The 23,463-nt window shown below is 49.8% G+C and overlaps 7 protein-coding genes across 7 annotated transcripts; 4 read left to right on the top strand and 3 right to left on the bottom strand.

Moving 5' to 3' along the window:
- Nucleotides 1-1,991: 1,991 nt before the first annotated feature.
- EPUS_00975 (uncharacterized protein) lies at nucleotides 1,992-2,902 on the top strand (the record flags this gene model as incomplete). Its single annotated transcript, XM_007802533.1, has 2 exons — nucleotides 1,992-2,160; nucleotides 2,346-2,902. 2 exons carry the CDS (start codon nucleotides 1,992-1,994, stop codon nucleotides 2,900-2,902), a joined length of 726 nt encoding a protein of 241 aa, XP_007800724.1.
- Nucleotides 2,903-4,244: 1,342 nt separating this feature from the next.
- On the bottom strand, nucleotides 4,245-5,369 carry EPUS_00974 (uncharacterized protein; the record flags this gene model as incomplete). Its single annotated transcript, XM_007802532.1, has 1 exon — nucleotides 4,245-5,369. The coding sequence occupies one exon, from the start codon at nucleotides 5,367-5,369 to the stop codon at nucleotides 4,245-4,247; it is 1,125 nt and encodes a 374-aa protein (XP_007800723.1).
- Nucleotides 5,370-6,495: 1,126 nt separating this feature from the next.
- On the bottom strand, nucleotides 6,496-8,281 carry EPUS_00973 (uncharacterized protein; the record flags this gene model as incomplete). The annotated part of the gene is made up of 2 exons (XM_007802531.1): nucleotides 6,496-7,666; nucleotides 7,722-8,281. The coding sequence occupies 2 exons, from the start codon at nucleotides 8,279-8,281 to the stop codon at nucleotides 6,496-6,498; spliced, it is 1,731 nt and encodes a 576-aa protein (XP_007800722.1).
- A 1,212-nt stretch (nucleotides 8,282-9,493) lies between these two features.
- On the bottom strand, nucleotides 9,494-11,760 carry EPUS_00972 (uncharacterized protein; the record flags this gene model as incomplete). Its single annotated transcript, XM_007802530.1, has 2 exons — nucleotides 9,494-9,534; nucleotides 9,585-11,760. The coding sequence occupies 2 exons, from the start codon at nucleotides 11,758-11,760 to the stop codon at nucleotides 9,494-9,496; spliced, it is 2,217 nt and encodes a 738-aa protein (XP_007800721.1).
- Nucleotides 11,761-14,366: 2,606 nt separating this feature from the next.
- Nucleotides 14,367-17,881, top strand: EPUS_00971 (Chitin synthase D; the record flags this gene model as incomplete). Its single annotated transcript, XM_007802529.1, has 2 exons — nucleotides 14,367-17,718; nucleotides 17,775-17,881. 2 exons carry the CDS (start codon nucleotides 14,367-14,369, stop codon nucleotides 17,879-17,881), a joined length of 3,459 nt encoding a protein of 1,152 aa, XP_007800720.1.
- A 1,400-nt stretch (nucleotides 17,882-19,281) lies between these two features.
- EPUS_00970 (uncharacterized protein) lies at nucleotides 19,282-20,106 on the top strand (the record flags this gene model as incomplete). The annotated part of the gene is made up of 1 exon (XM_007802528.1): nucleotides 19,282-20,106. One exon carries the CDS (start codon nucleotides 19,282-19,284, stop codon nucleotides 20,104-20,106), a length of 825 nt encoding a protein of 274 aa, XP_007800719.1.
- Nucleotides 20,107-20,542: 436 nt separating this feature from the next.
- EPUS_00969 (uncharacterized protein) lies at nucleotides 20,543-22,045 on the top strand (the record flags this gene model as incomplete). Its single annotated transcript, XM_007802527.1, has 1 exon — nucleotides 20,543-22,045. One exon carries the CDS (start codon nucleotides 20,543-20,545, stop codon nucleotides 22,043-22,045), a length of 1,503 nt encoding a protein of 500 aa, XP_007800718.1.
- Between the last annotated feature and the right edge of the window lie 1,418 nt (nucleotides 22,046-23,463).

The following is a 23,463-nucleotide window of genomic DNA, read 5'->3' as shown; positions in this document are numbered from 1 at the left end:
CTTCATTTCACACCCCACAACGTGCTATCAGTTATATCCAAACCTCTCTGATTCTGTTCCTTCTAGGTTGACTGCCACTTCCCATATCTTCTCAGAGTCCTCCTGTATTTCAAGTTCTTCATGACAAGCGAGTCGGTAGTTCTGTTTAAGGGTTGTATAGACATTCGGCCTCTATATTTCTAACCTATTCTGCACTGAGCTCTTTTATCCTGACCTGGGCGGTAGTGTCTGCAATTGCAGTCAGGCCACGCAGTGCAGAATACTCACTCAGTGACAAAGACAATTGTTCGCCACCTCTTGCTGGACAACATTATCACCGCGCTGAGGAATGTTATTGTGTCACACTGAACAAAACTATTCTCCTAGCAAAATAGACACAAAGGAGAGTAATTCATTTTGCCTTTGTCAGTTCACTCATCCGCATCCGGCTCTAAAAGAATGGCTATTTCATCCACTTGGGGCAAGTCATAAAGGGACAAAGGGAATGTATGAAACTTCTTCATCTGTAAAGCACTGATCATTCGTGGTGGGGAATTCTCGCTTTTCTTGAAAATGTTGTTCTGTAAGAGCACTGGGAGATTCTTGTATGTTTGGTACAGCACCAGAGTATCCCACCTTTGTATCAGCCGAGTCAGATACCTCTTCCTCTATTGGATATAAGCAAAGGGGATGTGCTACCACACGCATTACATCTTCCTTGCCTGCGGCCACTCTTTCTCTGCTTTGCACTCCATCCGTCCTTCACCACCATGTCCTAATCAAGATCAACCTCAAGCAGAGGAAATCACAGCAGCAGCAGCAGCATCTCCACGGCCCTTCTCATTCGATCCCTCCGTCATCGCATCGCCTCTTTCACCGCTTGCTGAACCATTTCCCGTACACGCACCTTGGCGATTAGAGGGTCCCTTCAGCACTCCTGAGTCTTCCTCCTCGATTGCAGATGACACCGAAGCCGACCTTGATAAGAACAGCATTCTAGCTACGGATCCAAATTTCAGTAGCAAAATCACGGTAACTGCCCCCATCACGGTAGGAAGACCAGAAGATAGACACGAAGGTAGATATCACAATACCAGAACCGGGAAAGCACAAGAAGCAACAAGACCCCATACTCACTGTGGTGAGATCCTAACCCACCCCTACCGCAGCTACAAGATCGAAGGTCTATGTCTGCACTGTAGACGACGGCGAGACACCCTTCTGGCCAGCTTCGAAGTAAACGCGATTAAAGATGCAGTGAATCGAGAATCGCCACTTGGACCAAACAATGGGAGGCCACAGAGGAGATTTGAGGGATTGCCTCCGCCTATGGCAGGACAGAAGCACGCAGGGTTACAAGGTAATGATAGGCTGAAATCCAGCCCAATACCAATGCCAGCGCCAGTGCCGATGCCGATGCTCGTCTCTGTCCAGGGGAGGAATGTCCATTTTGAGCCCCAAATCGATGGAATGGAACATCAGCAGCAGCAGACGCCTTGGAGGTTGACCTTGCCGCCGGCCGAGATCCCTAAAACAGGAGGGGGCCTGGCCGGGATGAGGGACGGCGAGTGGATATGATTTTCGATATGGAATTGTCTGTAAGGGATATGGAATTTAGTTGAATACTCCGTAATATTCGAGCAATTGGTTAGCTCACAGGTAGGTTGTGGCATCCCGTATTTGGACTAGCGTTTTCCGAACTGGGGAGACCGGCTTGGCGCTACGCTTGGCATTAAGTCGCTCTGACCTCAATTGGAGTCCACCAAGATGCAAGATGTAAGATGAAAACGCTCGCTAGATGGGAAGATCGCTGATCGGTACTCACAACGAATACTACCCGAAAAGCCTCTGAAGGAACATAATACCCTCTGCAGACTTCTGTGCAACCAGGAGAACCTCGACTTCTCAGACCAAGTTCTGCTTTCACTGTCGATGAGCAGACCCGATACATACATCGACACTCCCTCCCTCTGCCCCATCTAGCCCTCGATAATTCCCCACTACTTGCCACGATGCCGACTCCCGAATCAGAGGCCTTCCTGGCAAAGAAGCCTACCGTACCACCTACCTTCGAGGGCGTCGATATGCTCGACAACAAGGCGGTGTACGATGCAAGAGATGCAATCATTCGAGAGCAATGGGTACAACAGATGATGGCTAGACTAGTCAGGGAGGAGCTCGGTACGTGCTGAGACCCTGTTGGACCGTTCACCGAGCAAGGACGGGTAGTAGCGATCGCATTGCGGACTACGATCACGTCTGGCGCAAGGAGATGGCTCCGAGGCAAACCAAATAGCTTGAGCATCAGACAAGCCAAACCCGACAGCACGAAAAGGGCTAACCTCATCTCGTGCGGGAGATTTTAGGCAAATGCTACGTGCGAGAAGGCGTCAACCACCTCCAAAACTGCGGAAAATACAGAGGTACAATCACCATACTTTCTACATACTACTCAACGCGCATTTCCGCTCAGCTAAACCCCTTCCAAAAAAAAAAAACAGATCGCTACATCCAGCTCCTGAAAGAAAACAAAGAAAAGGGCTACCGAGGCCGACAGCAAAACTACGACCCTCTAGCATACGAAAAGGCTCTCAACCACCCCAAGAACAAAGGTATCGTTCCCCCCTCCCCCACCCCCAAAACAAACCAAAGATATCCCACAACCTGTCCCGTCTTCCCAATCCCCAAACAAATTCCTTCTCACTTACCCTTCTCTCTCCCTTGCGACCACACAGATCGCGTAGCATCCCTGCTCGAGAAACTCAAGTCCGAAGGCCGTGAGATCCATTCTCTCGGCAACCCGCACGGCCCGGAGATCCCGACCGATTACCCGACTGTGCAGCAGGCGAAGGGGGCGGCGGGGTCGGATAAGAGACCGGGAAATACGACGGGGTTCGGTCCGAATGGGATGGGGTGGTATTGAGTTCTCTCGATCGAGGGAAGGAAAGGGTTGGGTCGTGAAAGGAAAGGAGAGGAAAAGGGAAGGCAGGCGTGATTGTACAGATTAGGGGCTGGGTTGGGTGGGATAGTTCGAGAATGAGACAATGATCAGTGATGGATACGTATTTTTTTCTTGCTGTTGGACGGTCATACATGTAGGTCATGTCATGCCTAGAGAACGGACGCACATCTCGACACGCGTATCCATGACCCATCTTGCCAAGTAAATCACACACCTTCACAGAACACCATACAGAGTAGATATGCCTGTACATATATTCCGTAAGGGGCAGACAGCCAGCTGGCTTCACTACCATATATAGGGCGCATCTATATCCACACCCCGATCATGATCATGATCCTGCTCATGCTCAACCGGCTCAAGTGCAAGCCAATCCGAGAATAATACAGGCGGTCGAACACACACCCTCGGATGCAGCTGCTCATGTCGGTTGCTCGCACACACGGCGATGGAAGAAGAAAAAAAAACCCGTATACAGGAAGGAGGGAAATGACGATGCGAGATAGCCACCCAACCCCTCACGCATGGAGACCGCTAAAACATCTTTCTGCCGCACCTTTCAAGCTCAGTCATGCTGATCCGGAGGTGGTCATGTGGTGGTCGTTTATCATGATATTCGTTGTTCCCTTCCCCCTCGCCCCGGGCCTGTTTCAAGTTGTTCTGCCTGGGGGTCTCGAGGAGCCGAGAACACGTGTAGGATTGAGGGAGGCGGGGGGTGGCCCATGTATGGTCCAGGAATGCGCTGTGATAGTGTATGCGATGGCTCTGCACTGGTTGGTTGGTTGGTTGGTTGGTTTACGTGGAGAGGGGTTTCGGAATCGCGGGTGTCTTGGTGTAGGCATGCAATCTGCTCGTTAGAATAGAAGTGGTTGCCGAGGAGAGTGTAGAGGTATGAGGGATTGCAGGCTTCCCTTGGTAGGGAGCAGGTCCTGGGACATGGTACTTGATGCATTCCCGTCCATCATTGATGGGCGAGCGCGCCGCTTCCTATTTCGATGTCCCTCGATTGGCGGCTGTGGTCGAGCGATTTGGCCATTGACTTGTTATCGGGAATGCCTCCGTGATGCAGGATTCCCCGCAAGGTTGCTTCTTCCATTCTGTGCACTGGATCAATCTCTTCGAGATACAACAATTGAGGCACTGACTCGGACGTGCTTTGGCTATAGCTGTGATTGAAGACACCAAATGAGGTGTGGAGGTTGACTCCGATAGGGCAAGGACGTTCAGATCAGCGAACAGTGGAGCTCATCCTCCGTCGACGATGGGGCGAAATCTGATAGGGACGTAGGCCTGGGATTAGTATTCATCCTTTCCTCTTCCTACACATTCCCACCACGACGCTGATATCATCCATTTTTCCTCCTTCCATGGGCAATCCTTCTTCCACTGCTCTCTCCATAAAGGGGCTCTCAGCAAAGGGATCTTGCGCGATCGCCCTGGCGGCATTCATCAGCTCTCTCGCCACAAACACCATGCCATCTTCGGATCCGTGAACACCCTCTTTCCAGCTCCTGACCGAGTCGCACACATTCTGGCAAACCTCGTTCTCCCAAAGATTGTCCGAGACACCATCAGACACAGCAAGTACCACATCGCCCTCTTGAATGTCCACTGTGTCTACGACCGCATTTTTCTCGGGCGTGTCGGGACTGTTGGTACCGAGCTGGCGAGGACAGTCGAACCAATGCCATTGCTCTTTCGTCTTGTAAATGATTTCTTGATCTTTAGGTCGAATGACTAGCACCGCACAATCACCAAGGTTCGTGGCATAGATGATTGGCTCTGTCTCGGAACGGTAATGCAGTAAAGCGGAGCAAGCGGTAGTGGTTCCACAGATCTCATTTGCTTTCGTTGTGATGATCTTGGTCTGTTCGAAGGCACTTTGTAGGTAGTCTACCGGGCGCAAAGCCTCTGCACCGGAGCCCGCATCAAGCATGGCTCGCTCAGCTTCAATTGCCCAGAAGTGTGCAATCAGTCGACTCCATAACGCAGCGTGTCCCCTTTCTTTCGTTGCCCAAGCACCCACGCCATCGTTCACCCCTAAGAAGTGCTGTCCGTTGACAATGACCGCATCATCCCCATTGGTGGCTCCTTTTATGTACTGGCCCTCGACCGAGGGCCGACGATCGCGGCTACGAGTGTGGGTTGTAAGGGGATCGGAGAAGGATCCAGAGGGTATGGAGAGGAAGGGTGGTGGAAACGGTCGAGAAGGGCGCTTCGCAAATATTGCGTATCCAGTCTCGAAATAGAAAGGTACGTCAATAGAAGGTTTCGTAGCCGCCACGTCCTCAGGGTGAGTTGTGGTTACGCCATGGGAGATGAGAGGCTGGGAAGCCGGGTAACACCTTCGGAACAGAAGAGATCCTAGCAGGATTGAGCCGTGCCGTTGCTTCAAAGGACATGGGACACAGCTTCTGAGAGGAAGCATGCCAGCGGGCTATGCGCCCTTCAGTGCTGAGTTGCACGAAGTTCAGCACATGGTTGAAGAAGACAAGTCCAACAGGGGCCACAGTTGCGGGCATTCTCACTCCGAGGGGTGGAGACAGTCCAGATGACACAGTTCTCATCAGATAGTATGTGCAACTGTGTCTCATATTATTTGTCTTCCGATCTCGGCTGTCCAGGCTCAGATTGTCGCCGGAGCCCCGCGTATGCTACTGAGGACAGAAAGGCCTGGAAAGGCTTTGACGAAGAATACACCTTTCCCTCTCAATTTCAGTTCTGCAGCGGGCCTGCACGGATTGTGCCTCCACGCGGCGCAGGCTGGGAACCTGATCTTGATTGATCAGAGCCAAACAATCCATCGACATATTCTCCTACTGCGCGCATCTATCCCTACGAGAAATCTGCAACAAGATGTACCTCTTATCGCCATTTCGATCGGATCAGAAGCTTGACGAGTTGGAGAATAAGGAGGAGGGTAACAGAGATAATAATTACAGCAGAGCGCATGAAGGAGATAGGGTCTTGTAGAGCATGGTTCTCAATTACAGACTCCCTTTCAACGACCCCATGCAGAGAGATAAAAGAATAATGGGCTAGGTTTTTCTCGATTTTCCCTGACCTGCTGTCCTCGTATAGTTGCAATTACGGATTGGCTAGAGGCAGTACCTGAATAGGGTTGTTCTTTGGGTACTATCTCGATGAAGCAGTTACTTGATCTGTTGTTGCAGAGTTGTATAACTCGAGTGTCTACATAAACTGCTAGCCTGGACGGACACTATAATAAATGAGATACACACACACTCAGTTCTGCAGCGAACACGAAAGACTGCCTCGCCAGGACGCTTACTTGTAGCCACCTTTAGAACTGTGTAAAATATGTGAACTGACTCCAACAACCACAAGCAAGACTGCATATCGGGCCTGAGAACATGAAAGGAATATTCATGTTCTTATACTGATTTGCCTATACACTCAGATCACCACGTTGACACTATCTTACATCAGTCTGCCAGAATGCCTTCAGCATATGTCCATCTGTAAGGCCTTGTCTCTATGAGACGCCCCGCGGGATTGGGCAGGAATAATGTTCTGTTGCTCAGCCAAAAGCCTCAACCTGAACTTTTCTGCTCCGGTCTTCTCTCTTCCGCAGCTGTAGCCTTGCTATTCTTCTCATTCATGAATCCTTGTTCGGTTTCTAGCGCTCGATTGAGGTCATAGCTCTTGATGAACAGTGAGAGTATTAAGCTCACGCCAGCCAGCGCGCAAAGCACAACCGCAATGGCCCTGAATGATTGAGCATAAGCAACTTGAAGATCTTCTTTGTCTGTCCCAGCTGGCATCATTTTGATCGTCTGAACCAAAGCTGCTGAATCTTTGGCTAGCATGACAGCCTGGTCAGCCCAGCGTGGCGACGCGAGCAATCTCTTCCTCATCTCGTTTTGGAAGATGCTACCGCCGATCGCTACTCCTAGGGTATTGCCAAAGCTGCGGAAAAAGCTGAACATTGCCACGGCAAAAGCAAGGTCTTTGTTCGTGGAGGCGCCTTGAAGGGCGGACTGCATTGCCGGAAACAGCATTCCCATCCCAACCCCACTGACTAACATTATGAAAACCCACTGGACGGTCGATGTGTCGACATCGAAGAGGTAGAGAAGTCCAATACCAAGTGTGGTCAGCGTCCAACCCAGGATGATAGACCATCGGTATTTCCCTGTCCAGGTAATAAGCAACCCGATTACGACTGCGGTGGGGGCCACTGTGAAGCTTGAAGGAAAGAGAGCTAGACCTGCCACAATGGGTGTGTAGCCTTTGACCGCTTCGAAGTACAGTGGTAGGTAGTAGAGCACGCACCACAAGATCATGCCATGGAGAACGTTCGTGGCGTACGCGATCGATGCGGTTCGACTTTGGAAAATGGATAGTCGAATAAGCGGCTCAACTGCAAGGTATGTCTCGTACAAGACAAAGACGGCCAAACCAGCAACGCCGATGGTAAGTGGGACGAGCGTGCGCCAGGAGGACCAATTATACATGACTCCTCCCCAAGTAACGGGAATAAGGAACGAGGTAGTTGAGCCGACGAAGACAACAGTGCCAACATAATCAACACGCCGGAGTTTGCTTGCCATAGAACTTGGGAGAAAGTTCAATCTCAGAAACAGTGGCACCATGACATAGCCTACCCCGATGAATGGAAGGTTGAGATAGAAGATCCAACGCCACGAAACGTTCTGGGAGAACGCTCCCCCTATGATGGGTCCGGATACACTACCAATGCTCCTATCAAAGGCTCAGAATCAGAAGAGAACGACTTCTCAAGGTGCTGGTCACATACCACATGGCAGATATTATGCCAAACCACTGGCCCCGAAGACGGAGAGGAACAAGGTCTGTGATGATGATCTCGGTCAATGCGGTGATGCCACCACCCCCCACTCCCTGTAGTGAACGACCGATGAGCAGCAGAGTGAAGTCGTTGGCAAGACCTCCTATGAGGCTCCCTGCCAGAAAGAAGGTGATGGCAAGTAGGATAAGTGGTTTCCGACCGAAGATGTGGGAGAAGGAGGCGTAACTGGGTTGAAAAACAGTGGCAGTAAGCAGGAATGACGTCCCCGCCCAGAATGCTTGTATTCCAGTACCCTTTAACTTCATTGCTATTTTAGGGAGAGCAACGGAGATGATAGTGGCATCTAAAGCCACCATGAGAGTGAGCACTGCCAGGGTCATGACGGCAAGCCAGAAGCGTGTCGTTGGTCGGAAGTCTGCCGGCACGTCTGTAATATTTTCGTCCTGCTCTGGTGTCAAATAATGCGAGGAGCTTGGATGGTGTGGACCTTCGGTAGGTGAGGAGCCATCCCTACCCTCTTGGGGAGGATTGTTGAGCGCAGACGCCATGAAGGAATCACAATCGAGCAAAGCAGCTAATCCTAGATAGTCTCTCAAGCGTTTCCTGGTTTACAAGCAAGTCAAGGGTCATTGGTGAGTGACATGCGGAGGACGGAAGGTGAATGGGAAGAGATACAAGCGCATAAAAAAACCATCCTTGACCAGAGAGCAAACCGACGTCCTTTTCTCAAGATAGGGATACCGGATGGCAGTGACGTGGATAGGAAATTGGTCGATCATATGAGCAAAAAGTAGTTATAAGGATCTCACAGAAGGATATGAAAAGCAAGCAGGAAGGAGCAGTGTGGTCTTTCCAAATGCCTCAACGGGCGGAAAAGAAGGCTCCGCGCTTGATATTAAAGAAAACACTCGGGGCTTGTGCCCTCCATTGGTCTCTAGAGACAGCTAGGTAAAAGTCTAGACATGTCTAGGCATGGAAAGAGCTTCAATTCATCCGCCTATGCAATGCTGAAGTTTGGAGATGTAGAGCTAGAGCCGGCCTTAGAGGGTTGTTATGTTCCTTCCCGGGATTTTTCAATCCTTTGTTGAGCGATCGAGGAGCATCGGACGAAAAGAGTCCGGGCTGCCAAACCCTTTGAATACCTCACTCTGTCGCCTGCTATCCAGGCGTACTAGCACGTAGTCAGAATCTATGAATACAATGGACAAGGGAAAAATGGATGCCACATATTCACGTCCATGGTATCGACCGAGAGGATCAACACAGGTGCAGAAGTCCATCGCCAACCCGACGATCAGCCGAGCCCGTACAACTGTATGATTGTGTGGGTGGGTCTAGAAATCGAACTGTAAGAGTACTGTGTGGTGCCTGATATCTGACGTCTGTCACGCCCTGCAGTGTGACAGCAGCTGCAGATGTCAAGCCTCCCGAAAGGTATTCCAAATGGCCAGTAAAGCTCTTACTTAATAAGGTAAGTAATATGGAACTGGACAGAGAAGGCGATGGTATCGTCATACTTCTCCAGGTTTGACCAGAGGGACTCCTTGAACCATGCGTACTTTTCCAGATACCCCAAATTGCTGCTCAAATGTATGATCTATTTCGCTAGAGATCTTGTCCATGTTCGAGATCACCATGCCTTCCTGCAACTTGTTGAGATGCTTTGATATCAGCAAGCGTCGAAGAGTGATCCCCTCTGTAAGAGGCGGTGGCAGAAAGGACCATCTACCCCATTATTATCCAATGTTGGTCAGATAGAGCTAGAAGATGCCAAACTTCTTGCTTTTGGCTTTGTCGGTGTCTATTGCTTGATCAGCAACGTGCATGCCACAAAAGCTAACATGTGCTTACCTGTACCGTTGATGCCCAAGCCGGCACTCTGCTTAGTGTTGTCGGCCTTCCCTTTCGGCAGGGCTGCGGTGACAGGGTTGGCACCTGTGGCAGCGGCTCGAATAGCAGCGATTCGATGTTTGGCTCTGTCGTCTCCATGATCTGCTGCTCGTACATACCACACGTTGGCCTCCAAAGGATCCCGTCGGCAGCCGATCCCGGTTTCAGTGAAGAAGCCAACAGTATATTCTGCCTTGGAAAGACCCGTCTCGGCAGCTTTTCTGGCCCATTCGTATGCTTCATTTTCGTCTTTTTCCAGCACTGGCTCGGCGCCCACCATGTACCATGCGCACAACGCCATCATTGCCAGAGGGTGCGCTTGTTGCGCTGCCCCAGTGTAGAAATGTACACTGAGCGCTGGATCGCGCGGACATCTAAGTTTCCCGTGTTCATAAGCATCGCCCAGCCTGAAGTTAGCTTCTGCGTGCCCGAGGTCTGCAGACTTGGTGAAGAGCTGGGCCGCATAGGACTCGTCTCGAAAGATGCCGTCCCCATAACCACTTTCGTGCATAAGCCCTAGTTCATACGGAGCAGAATTGTACTGGAAATCGGCAGACTCCGCGGCCCGCTTCAGCCATTTCACACCTTCCCTATACTTCTTCCCTAAGCCCATGTCTCCGACCAGGCATGCTCTTCCGAGCCTAAGCATAGCACCAGGGTGGTTTTTGCTCGCCGCTTGTCTGTAAAACTGCGTTGCTTTTGCGGCGTCCACACGACAGCCCCACCCAAACTCGTAGCACAGCGCTGCGCGATAACCTGCTTCTGCATGTCCATGTTTCGATGCAGACACAAATAGTGGGAAAGCCTTTTCATAGTCCTCCTTCCCCTTGCTAAACAGTCCAGACGAGTATCCGTCTGCCAGGTAGTATTGCGCGAATGGGTATGACCGATCGGATAACCGTTGGAGGATCTGTCGTGCCTCTTTCAGCAGATCACCATGAGTAGACCCATAAGATTTCTCGGACGATGATGCACTTTCGGGGTCCGGAGGTACTTCTTGTGCAGCACTGATCATGAAAACGGCAAATTCGTATTGGATAGCAGGATCGTTGGTCTTTTTAACATTGGCTCGGTACATCTCCAAGGTCTGCCGAGTAGATAAAAGCGAGGCATTGTTGCCAATAGCCGTCCGCAGTTTCGGATTGTCCAGGTGATCAGCTGAAACAGGAGGAGGCTGGGGATATGGCACATTCAGTAAGTCGACATAGGAAAGCGGCCGGTTATCTGTGGACCGGGTAGCGGAATGTGTGGGTGAGGCTCGTGCGTAGCTGTTCGGCGACATCTGAGGAGAGCGACCGCGGCTCTGAGCAACATCGGAAATTGAGGAATATGCGGAATCTGGACGGGGTAATCTGCCGGCAAAGCTGTTGCGCATAATTGAAGGCGCGAGGTGCTCATTCCGGAGGTTTGGATCACTATTGGATGAGCCATCTGAGTATGTAGAGCGCATCGTGACCTTCGAGGCCCGCTTGTCAAATGGCCTTAATGAGCCTTGCTCGAACGTCTGGTGATGGTATTGAAGTGGCTGAAAATAGTCAGACTGCGGATTAGCGTCCCTCGCAATACTTGGTACAAGCCGCGTAGGGGAAGATGTCGAAGCAGGCAGTTGTCCTGGTGCATCCGGGAGACTTTTGCCTCTTCTGTGCATTTGTGGTGCACGATTGGCAGAATTGGAACTCGCTGTGTAGCCGATTGTGCGAATAGGCATTTCCTGAGCATAAGGCGGAGCTTTGAGCGGGTTCGGCTGAATGGGGTAATCATCTATCGATTGACGGCCTGAGGGATTCCTCGAGTGACAGGGAGAGATCTGCGATCCATGGTCTTCGATAGGGACGGAAGATGGCTCCGGTCGAGACCAGTCCGATGGAGGGTGCACATGCACTGCTGACAACGGGCTCTCCTGTACGTACGTGCCTTCGCTTGGGTCTACTGTTGGTATGGTTACTGGCTTCCGCGAGATTGAATATGACGAGACCTGCACGTCTTGTGGCTTAGACGTCTCCTGAAGAGGCAAGAAGGCTTCTGATCCTTGTGCTGGAAACGAAGGTAACGAGAACTTGAGTGATGTCTTCGAAGGAAGAGATGGAGATGTAGAGTTAGAATCTTGAGATGCTTCACTATGGTCTTTGGTAGCCATTCCGACGTTGGAAGGCTTAGGAGTCTTTTCGACAGGCCCCTTCTTCGAATTGTGGTAAAGCTCTTCGTAGAGCACGCATCCGGACTTGGTTATTATATTAGAAATGAGAACGAAAGGACTGGTTTGGACATCCGTTGTTGGTAGGGGGGTTTGCTCCTGACCAGACGAAAGCAATTCGTTCACAGCAGCTAAATATGTTCAACAAGCCTAGGGCCAATTAGTACAGCCATACTATCAGAACATGCGTAGCGTTTAAGAAAGCTGCGCTCAAACACTGAAGGATTTCGTTACATACAACAACGTTTCTACCAGTATCTGCTCCGATTTTGTTTCCCCCCTCCTTTGCTCAAGCTCAATCAGTCTGTTATCTCCTTGTATTCGTCGTGCGAGGTTTGAAATCGACACAAGGCATGCGCAAGATGGTCTCAAAGAAGTTAAGGAGCCTGTATGACCGAGTATGGCAACTGAGTGGTGACACCACCCCTTCGACCGTTAATGTAGAGAAGCCGCAGCCTCTTCGTCCTAATCGACAGGGGTGTCTCGGTGACAGTCTGATCCTGGATGTGGCTTGGAATTAGTTCGGCGCCTGGCCCCGCGAAGTATAAACAATGGTTTGTTTCTCATGCCAGAGATATGAGAAAACTCCAGACTATCAGAAACTTCTTCGAATGCATGGACATCGAACGTCGATTGAGATTTGTCAAGGAGAATAGAAAAATAATACTTGTGCTACAGTTTGTAATTATGTGTGTATGCTACGAGCACTTTGGACTAAGTTGGCTTTCCTTCGGCCGGACCTAATCCTCAACCTGGCTCGTATAGAGATAAAAATTTTAAATACCATTGCCCCTTGAAAGCCACAGCCACGAGGGCCACTATTGTCCCTACTACGTGGTACGAACTGAGTTATTCCAGACACATCTGTTCTAATTATGTTCACTTTAGTGTCCTACTACATACCCCTCCTAATTTGTTTTGGAGGGACTTTCCAGCGAAATTTACAGAGTACTACCTATGTTGTGGGCTGCTGACCTGTTACGGTAATGAGCTAAACCTGAAGCCTTTTAAGATCTGAATAAGGACCTCTAGGTTACATTTCAGATCGGAACGAGGCACCTCTAGGTTACCTGACAGGCACAGAGTAGGTAAGACTAAGCGTACTTTTGTGGGAGTTGGCTCAAATTTGGTCGACATGGATAAGGCCGCGAATCAGTGGCAACACTGATGACGACAAGAGGGTTAGGGACGATTTCGGTCTCGGATTCGGTAATGACCTTAAAGCTCAACAGGAGGTGGCCAAAATCTTGTGGTGAATGGTTGGGAGAGTCTTCTCACTCTATTATTTTCTTTGGAAGAGGAAGTTCGTGTCCTTCTCTCGCGCAGTGATACACAAGGTATAGGGACAACTAAAAGTATACTACGACGGTAACTAAAGGTACTCGTAGAAGCAGAGGTTGAGCAGAACCATGGATTTAATGGTGGCTCTTCCCTAGCAACGAGCAAAATAGTGCTAGAAATAGTTAGATCTAGCTTGCATTGTGCAGCGAGCAGGGGGTGAGATCAGCCGCACCAGAGGCCCACAAAAGACTAGGCGGCTTAACCAATCTAGAAGGGAAACGGTGTGACTGATGGCAACCCCTCTCGCGGCTCTCATGCAAAGTGAAAGCATGGCACCAACCAAAAGGATGCCCCCAAATTCTTCGGCCAGCTACTATGTACGGATCCCATGCGCCTAGATAGTGATGAGCTAGTGATCAGGAGCTGTTAGTCACCCGCTAATTTTGTTGCCAGATCCAACCCCCACTTGAACCCCCCTATGTTTTCCCATTACCGTATCAGTAAATTTGCAAGTGGGCGGAAGAGACGGCCTACTACGAGCCTGTTTCTTCATGCTGCATCCCGTCTCCAACCAAACATTGGTGTTTACACTCCATTTACCAACCACTCGTTCCAGCTTCAGGTGTACACCATCCATTCGCTTGGCATAAGTCGCATAGTACGGTATCATCGTCCAAAGTTAGAGGCATCTCGCTCTCTATTTCAGCCTTGATTGGACCGCCGGTCGTCCAAGCTGTGGTGATACCCTCGTTGCCTCTGCGTTCCAGACAGGTTCTCGGTCGTCACTCATTGCGGCTTGCTACAAGCAGAAACGTCTCGGTCGACACCTAATCCGCTTCTGTGTGTCCCTTGGTCGCAGTATTGTCGAAAGAGCTGAGGGAAGATAATGGTAGCATTTCTGACACTTCCACCAACATCTGCCAGATAAGAAGAAGCAGATATTTGTATATGCTTGAAATCAAGTAGATACTTAAGGACGGAGTTGAGGTGAGAACCCGAGCTCTTTCCGTGGACTTTGCGGAATGTAATTAGTGGCAAAGAATTCTGACATTCCAGGGGCGCAACTTGAACATCATGTCAGCTCCCAGACGACCTCGTCCGGCTCGCCGTATCGAGATTCTCCTTCCCGCCGCCCTCAAGATATCGAAGCAGGAGCATATCCTGACAGTCCAAACTCTGCGTACACGCCCTCAAAACGGAGACATCGGGAAGAAATACCGCAGCCACTGCCATCTCCGACTCCTCTTGCGGGTGATCAAGATCTCATGATGGCTTCATCAGGAGGTGGCAACGCTGAGTTCGGTCGTAAGAGGTCTTTGATTCGACCCGAGCGAAATCGCATTGACCCCGACCACCCGAATTATCATTATCGAAAGCATGCACAGAAAATGGAAGTTTTTCCCTCTACAACCGGCAACGATCCTATTGTGGAAGACCATGCCGAGTCGCGGACGGTCAGTTCGGGTAGTACAGCGATAAAACCAGAACAAAGCCTGGGAGAAACCTCTTTCACTGAAGATGACCGGCAAGTCAGAAAGCCTGGGAAAATCGAGCCAGTTGGTCGAAAGCATCCCCAGAAGAGGCTGGCCAGAAGAGAAAAGAAGGAGATGACTGTAGAGGAGAAGCGGCGGCAGAAGGAATTGGACACCATCAGGCCTCCAAGCTTATGGAATGTCTACTGCGCCATCGTCACATTCTGGTGTCCAGACTTCGTGCTACAGTGTTTCGGCATGCCGGCCAAGGCACAGAGAAGAGCGTGGCGAGAGAAGATGGGACTTCTGAGCATCATCCTTTTGATTTGTGCATTCGTAGGCTTCCTGACATTTGGGTTTACGCAAGCCGTTTGTGGAGCACCAGGGCTACGGCTGAAGGTCAACAAAGTGGACCGTGGTTATATGATCCTTCATGGTTCTGCTTATGATCTTTCAAGATCACAACATCCTGCTGCCAGAGGAATAACGCTCAACGCGAATGTGCTCTACGATTTACCTCAAAAATATGGTGGTCAGGACGGCAGCTTCTTCTTCCAGAATGTGAATGGAGCCTGCAAAGGTCTCATCACCCGTGCTCCTGGCTCTGACGTGCCTACCAACAGTGAAGGCGACTTGGCGTGGTACTTTCCTTGCACATCATTCAATCAAGACGGCTCGAGCAAGCCAAACACTACGATACCATACTATCTTGGGTACTCCTGCCATACCACAGGGAAAGCCCGTGATGCATTTTACGGGCTTAGGAGCTCTGGGGAGGTCTATTTTACCTGGGAAGACATTCGTAATTCGAGCCGAAATCTGATGGTTTATTCGGGAAGTGTGCTCGACTTGGACCTACTAGATTGGTTCAATACAAGCCAAGTGGCCTATCCTACACAGTTTGACGAGCTTCGAAAAAACCCCGCAGTGAAAGGGGTCGACATCACCCTCGCTTTCCAGACAGGTCCAGGAAAACGGATGGGCAAATGTCTTACAGAGATCATTCGAGTCGGCTCCATTGATACCGAGACGGTTGGCTGCATTGCTTCAAAGGTTGTTCTCTATGTTTCTCTGGTCTTCATCCTCGCTATTGTGTTGGTCAAGTTCTTCCTGGCTCTTGCTTTCCAGTGGTTCTTCTCCCGAAGGTTTGCAGCATCCAAGACATCACAAGTATCCAATGCAAAGAAAAGACAGAAGCAGATTGAGGATTGGTCTGATGACATCTACCGACCTGCTCCTCGTCTCACTGATCCTGCCAGTACCATAAACGGTTTGGATCGACGCAGTAAGCGTGGCAGTGCTCTATTCCCGCAGACATCTAGGTTCACAAGTCCATATGCAGCGGATCGCAGCAACAAGACAAATCGTACTCCGCCTACGACAATGGCGAGTCAAAGTTCAGCAGCTCGTCTAACACAGGCACCCTCCATCTATCAGCATAGCCGCAGTCAAAGTCAAGGAACACTCGATGTTCCTAACAGAGCAAGTGTTGCAGCAAGCAAATCAAGCTTAATGCTCTCCAGTCAAGACCAGAGGTATTCGAGCGTCATGACGGATCTTGATGGACCAGGACCGCAAGGCTTTATTCACGAAGCTGTGGTACCTCAACCACCTCCTGAGTGGCAGCCGTTTGGTTATCCTTTAGCACATGCTATCTGTCTTGTCACTGCCTACTCAGAAGGTGCTGAAGGCTTGAGGACCACACTTGACTCCATTGCCACGACAGATTATCCTAACAGCCATAAAGCCATTCTTGTTGTCTGCGACGGTATGATCAAAGGCAAAGGAGAAGAGCTGAGCACGCCCGAGATTTGTCTTAGCATGATGGGCGATCATGCCATTTTACCTGAGGATGTTAAGGCTTTCTCGTATGTGGCCGTTGCTAGTGGATCCAAGCGTCACAACATGGCCAAAGTTTATGCTGGGTTCTATGATTATGGCGAGACATCAGCAATCCCACCGGAGAAGCAACAGCGTGTTCCCATGATGGTCGTTGTGAAGTGCGGTACTCCTGATGAGTCCGAAAAGAGCAAGCCTGGAAACAGGGGCAAACGAGATAGCCAGATCATCCTCATGTCTTTTCTCCAGAAAGTGATGTTTGACGAACGTATGACAGAGCTGGAATTTGAAATGTTCAACGGACTGTGGAAGATTACCGGCATGTCGCCAGATTTCTACGAGATTGTACTCATGGTGGATGCGGATACAAAAGTCTTCCCGGACAGCTTGACACATATGATATCTGCTATGGTCAAAGATCCTGACATCATGGGCTTGTGTGGTGAAACCAAGATCGCGAACAAGAGAGCTAGCTGGGTGTCTATGATTCAGGTCTTCGAATACTTCATCTCCCATCACCTTTCAAAGTCCTTCGAGTCCGTCTTTGGAGGTGTCACCTGTCTTCCTGGATGCTTCTGCATGTACCGAATCAAGGCACCGAAAGGTGGTCAGAATTATTGGGTACCAATCCTCGCCAATCCGGATGTTGTGGAACACTACTCGGAGAACGTGGTCGACACCCTACACAAGAAGAATTTGTATTTGCTTGGTGAGGATCGATATCTGTCGACTTTGATGCTAAAGACCTTTCCGAAACGAAAACAAGTTTTTGTACCGCAGGCAGTCTGCAAAACAACAGTACCGGAACAATTCAAAGTCCTTCTCTCGCAGCGACGAAGATGGATCAACAGCACGGTGCACAATCTGATGGAGCTGGTACTGGTTCGAGATCTCTGCGGCACCTTCTGCTTCAGTATGCAGTTCGTGGTCTTCATCGAACTTGTCGGTACCCTGGTCTTACCTGCTGCCATCACATTCACCTTCTACCTCATCATAATATCGTTCATCAGAAAACCAGTTCCGGTCATTCCGCTTGTTCTGCTTGCACTTATCTTGGGTTTACCAGCCGTGCTGATTGTACTTACTGCGCATCGCTGGTCATACGTCGTCTGGATGCTGATATATCTGCTCTCCTTACCAATATGGAATTTCGTTCTTCCTGCCTACGCTTACTGGAAGTTTGATGATTTCAGTTGGGGGGAGACGAGGAAGACGGCGGGAGAAAAGACGAAGAAGGCGGGCATTGAGTATGAGGGCGAGTTTGATAGTAGCAAGATCACCATGAAGAGGTGGGGAGATTTTGAGAAAGGTAGGCTGCCACCCTTTCTGTTCCTGATGCGAGTAATTCACTAACATGATTGGCAGAGCGAAGAATGAGAGCACCTGGAGGTGGAGCAGGGTGGTCACAGCAATCAAACACAATGACAGGCTATTCGCAAAGTTATGGTTATGAGCCTTACCATGACTATTGAATTGGCCAGGTGGTCACTAATGTCGTGTATCAGTATTTGGCATTTGATGGAAGCAGTTCTATGCATATGGGTCTGGGGTGTGCTGATCTATTATCCACGGCCATGGCGTTCAAACCATTGCACTAAAAGGCAAGTCTGTCAACAGCGGAAAGGCTGCTCATTGTATAACGGGAGTCGAAATGGATTACACAATCAATACACACACATTACTGGCTATGATGATGTGTTGAGGTCCTTAAATCCTTATTTTGCGATCTCAATTTCCTGGGTACCCATCACTTTTCAAGGCAAGGTGCCTACACAGCTCTTCAAAGGATCGACTCACCAAACTGGTTCATTGTCTGAAAAACTCCCATAGCCTAGGAGTATACATCAGTAAGACACCATGGTCGTTAATCACACTAAATCCTTAAATTGTTGCAAGCCGGATGGGTGTAGATTGAAAGCTATAGACCGTATGAACGCCATCGATATCCCGCAGACAACCTGTTTCAGTGCAACAAGAAAAGCAAGAAGCAATATTTAACACTAACCAGATACATGACTGAGGCTTGGTCCACCATTTCCTTCTAGGCTGTTGCCATCGATTCCATGCCACTGCCCTCGTGACTCTTGCAAAGCAAATTAGCACATCTTATTTTATCACCGGCTTTTCCCTAAGTGCGAGCAAGGGGATAGACACCATTTCCAGACAACAGTACCATCGATTCCTTGGATAACGAAAGGTTCAATCTCATCATCCTTCAACCTCATTCTAGCACTAACTCAAGCAAAAATAACTTTTCATCTGCAAATGACAGAGATGTGCTGGAATGCCTCAAATGCGATAACAATGCTGAAACCACGAGCGTAGTCGACTAACAACCGAGTAAAGGTGAACGTGAAGTTGTCTGTTCAGCTGGGTCTTGATTGTGCAGAAGACCAAAGGCTTGTAGATGCTTCACACGAGAATATCTTTGTGGAGAAACGGAAGACCTGTTCCGTCTGGGAGTATGTATCATCTCTACTGAGATACTTGAAAAACAGATCAGTTGGCGCCGTTGGTCAAATATGACTATGTAAATGAAAGAAATATGAAGGTCTCGGGCGGTTGAGGTTGACTTTTGGCCCCCAAACTTGGATAACAGATGCAATAACCATGTTTGGCGATCTTTCCTCGGCTACAGATGGCTCCACTCGTCATTTACTTTTGCGGACTCACGTTCACCAGTCCATCCTCGGTGTCAACAACACTCTCACCCACCAGCTACTGTCTTCGTATTGCATGATGGCACCGCTGAGTCAAGCGTCCCTGGTATGTTGGGCACGACAAGAATGAATAGACGTAAATAACCAAAAACTTACAGCAGGTTCTTGCTCGGCTACGAGGATATGTTCCACCATCCACAAGTTGGGCCAGCATGCCATTAAGTAGGCGTGCTGCCGTGCTCATACTGCTGTTTGCGGACCCGCATGGAGCTCTGCGCGTGGTACTTACTATGCGATCCAGCACGCTCAAGTCTTACTCTGGCCAAGCAGCATTGCCTGGTGGCAAATCTGAAGAAGGCGAAACAGCTTTCATGACGGCACGTCGTGAGGCCGCCGAAGAGATTGGCTTACCCATGCAAGAATCTAAGCTGCCACCACCATTCAAGGTGGAGCACCTATGTGAACTCCCGACCAACCTGGCCAAGACGGAATTGGTAGTACGACCCTGTGTAGCATTTCTGCATTCTCACGACGAACGCACGGGGCAGGATGCGAACGTCACAGAAACGCTCATCCCAAGACTTGACGCCAAAGAAGTCGCTGCAGTTTTCTCAGCTCCTTTTCATAATTTCCTTTCCTCAAAAGACGATCCTACGCAGTCCAACCTACCCGGAGAGCCCAGTGACTGGTATGAAGGCCAATGGACGGATTGGCATCAAAGCCGTTGGCGCATGCATAACTTCTTTGTTCCTGTCACCAATCAGGCTATCACACTACCAAAAAGAACAGAGGCCCAAAGAGCTGCAGCGGATCACTTACGTTCCCTTGAACGATATCGGGTGTTTGGTATGACTGCACGGATCTTGGTTGATGCGGCTCGGCTGGCTTATGCAAAGGAGCCTGAATTTGAGCATAATAGCCATTTCGGAGACGAAGACACGATTCTTCGCTTACGTCGAATTGGCCGCTTGGGAGCTTTGAGAAGAGATGGAGATGAGCTGACCAGGGATGATCTTCGACGCGCCGGTAATCTGTGATTTCTACCAGTCATCTCTCCTACAATGCAAATCTCGCCATCCATAAAAGATGCAGATACCCGGAGCCCATATTGTGCGGCCTATGCATAATCCCAGTTACACTCGGTACTCCACGCCATCATTCAATAGTGCTGCAGAATGCTCACGACACCTCCGTTTAGTGGTAGCTAACCCTTGAATAATATACTATCCTTCCAGGTTCGCCGCTTTGCCGGATCCGGCTATGACTTGACATTGGCCTCGTGAATGACAAAGGTGCCTTTGTTCAAGTTTAACATGACCAAGAAAAGCTACCGTGGTACAGTCATGGACTCCAAACCGTCGACAGAGAAATACCGCAGAGGGCGCAAGACATCAATCTTTGCTAAGCATATAAGGGTCTCATTCATCGAGGTCATAACAGTGGTTCACAAGCACGCTCTGCCGAATTGAAATAATGCTTGGACCACCTCGATCACCCCAAAGGCTTCCACCTCCCCCATCGCCATCAAGGTCGCTCAAAGGCATGGAGAAGGCCGTGCCACCCGAGACACGATCATCTAGCCGATCGCCATGCTCTCCAGCGGCGGACATTAATAAACCTTTACCGCCTCCAGCGTCGTCGGCCAGGATATCACCATTCTCTCTAGTGCCGTCGTCTAGGACGTCACCATTCTCCCCAGCAGCAGACAAGGACAAGCCGCTACCCGAATGTCCTAGAAGAAGTTCTAGTGTCTATAGTGCTGATAGCGGGTACAATGGAAATGTTGACAGCTATTCAGCTCACAGCCATGAGCAGGAGCAACCCAGGCCCTTAGTCATACAGCCGATTGCATACAAAGAAACCATTTCGGCTCTTCTTCGTCGTCGTCTAGAAGATCCCCCATCTCCAAAGTCAATTCCTTCTGAAAAGAGCGTTGGCACACTGGCTTCCCAGACTTGGCCTCAATCCGATCTGGTCTCTCCCGAATGGCCAACGATGTCGGGCATCACAGCGCCATCAGTTGCTGACAGTCGAAGCGCGCCAAGCTTTAAGGAGTTTTCAACAAATCTCCGAAACAAGAGACAGCACGTCGTTGAGGCGACGCCTTTACCGCGGACATCTTCACCTCCACCGCAAGCGTCTTCTGATTTCCGAGCAGTCTCGTATGAGTCAACTAGATGGACTCCAGAGATTTCACCAAGGACCTCGGACGTCATTGACGGGAGTTTGGTACCTGCTCCACTGGCTGTCGGGAGAAATAGAGATACAGTACGAGAAGTTGTACGGATAACGAACGACTTGGAACCGCCCGTAGGAGAAGAAAGATCCCAGAGTCGATTCTCTTCCTCATCTGATGACTTCGTGATATACACTGGTGTAAAAGAATCCGTCATAGCCTATGTGCGCCAGAAGATGCAGAATAAACGTGACAGTTCCAAGAAAGAAAGAAAAAGAGTCATGTCGGCGGCATCTGCCAAATACCCAGGCATGATGACGGCAAAGGAATATGATCGCAAACACTCAACTGTGTCGAGGAAGTCCAGCGTCCAGCAAGGATTTTCATCCGTTTACGATAAGATCAGTAAGCTGTCGATGTCATCAGGTCAGAGCAAAGAAGAGGAACAGCAGCCACGAGGTCGAAAAAAGCAACTGGCAATCCCCACGAGTGCATATCAGAAATATGGAGCAGCGGTATGGGAAGCACCGAAGCGGGGCAAGAAGCCGAAACGGTCTTCTGCTCCTGCGAAGACGCTGACGAAGAAGGATAAAGACGGTCAGGCACAAAGGCATCCCAGCATTTCAATCAGCCCGACCGAAGTTATAGGCGCTTTCAAGAATGGTCGAAAACAAATGATCCATGTTCTCGATGACACGAAGCACAGACTGAAGCGGTCCGAATCGGAGAAGAGGAGAGATGCGCTGAAGCAGAGTATCAAGCTTGTCGGACCTGCTGACCATGTTTGGAATGGAGGATGAGTTGTGAGCTCTGATTGTTCTCTGCTGATCAGATCTTGGGCGGGTAGAAGCATGAATGTAATGCTCTCTGGAAATCCACTAGACAAGGACTGCACTTAGTCTGTCCTCCCTTCCCATGTTGTACAGTAATCTTGAGTTAGCTACATCATCTATGAAGCGTCACACACTTTGAGCTATCATCTATCATCGCTATCATCGCTATCCTCGCAAGCCTGGTGTCAGTGGTGCGAGTGTGGTATCACAAAAGCTGATCATCAGGACCACAGGAGCCCTTCTTGGGGAACCAGCCCCTAAAGTAGCCCCCCATAGCCGTGATGCCACCTATGGCGGCACTTAACCGAATCTGTTTCGGCGGCTACCCGATCGGGCATGCCACCTCACGCCGCTTTAAGCTCCTAACTTTTTCAATGGAGGGAAGGGAGATCCTGCTAATGTTTTTCAGTGGCGGCAGTCAGGACAGGGTGCATCACGAGTTACGGAACGACATTGCAGGCACGGGCTCTGCTTTTTGAAGCGTCTCCGCGCTTGCTACTGATGTACCTGGGACCGATCTGAAGCCTTCGTAAAGTTTGAGATACTCTAGGATCGATAACGGCTGGTTATAGAGTATGTAGTATCGATAATCGAGTACAGTTACGAGCTTACATGAGCTGGCTCCCGCGGCTGTGGAGATAGGGCCTGAGAGCACTTCCTTAGAGGGTGCTACCCTTTTATGGGGCTATGTAAGGAGACCAAGCATGAAACGATTCTTGATAGACCACAGTGGGCCGATTAGGACCATGGTATTTTGGATTCTCGAAAGTGACATATTCTTGCTCCTGCTTCTTGTTGGTTTTTACCGCGTCGTAGAGAAAAGTCTCTGCCTCCTCCACCGACCTAGAACTACTTACTGGTAACTCTCTAAGTAGGGGAAAGGTCGACTCTCATTCCTCATGGCTCCAGTGCAGCATGGCCAATTCACTCTTCGACGCTCCAAACGTACCTATCCCTTGTGCTGCGTTTTGGATCCCTTTTAGCGTGCCAAGAATTTTAGCATCATTTCGCCGCAACCACCTCAAATTTCTATCCTCAAATTCTGACGCTCAATAAGGCTATTTTGACATGATACCACGCAAATCCCAGCGTGTGCGCAAGCCTGTTACTATTTGGGAAGAGAAAAGAGCGCCTTCTCCAGCTACTGACCCTAAAATCACGAAAAAAAAAGCTCGAAATCGACCAGAAACTGCGTTGCGCCCTGTCGCAACTGAGCATCTTCCTCTCTCCTCCGAATTCGACGAAAATCATCTCCCTGAGCTCCCTGCGTACGAACCCTTGCTCAAATTACGCTATAAATCCTCTGAATCGAGCGCTACGGGTCTATCTGAGCTTCAAACGTTCAAAAAGCTGTTTTCGCAGGCTGTGATTGATATAATTGTCGA

This window comes from Endocarpon pusillum (genome assembly GCF_000464535.1).
Source record: "Endocarpon pusillum Z07020 unplaced genomic scaffold scaffold1719, whole genome shotgun sequence".
Classification (NCBI taxonomy): domain Eukaryota; kingdom Fungi; phylum Ascomycota; class Eurotiomycetes; order Verrucariales; family Verrucariaceae; genus Endocarpon; species Endocarpon pusillum.
The sequence above is the reverse complement of the archived record's forward strand: the minus strand, read 5'-3'. Positions and strand labels throughout refer to the sequence as shown.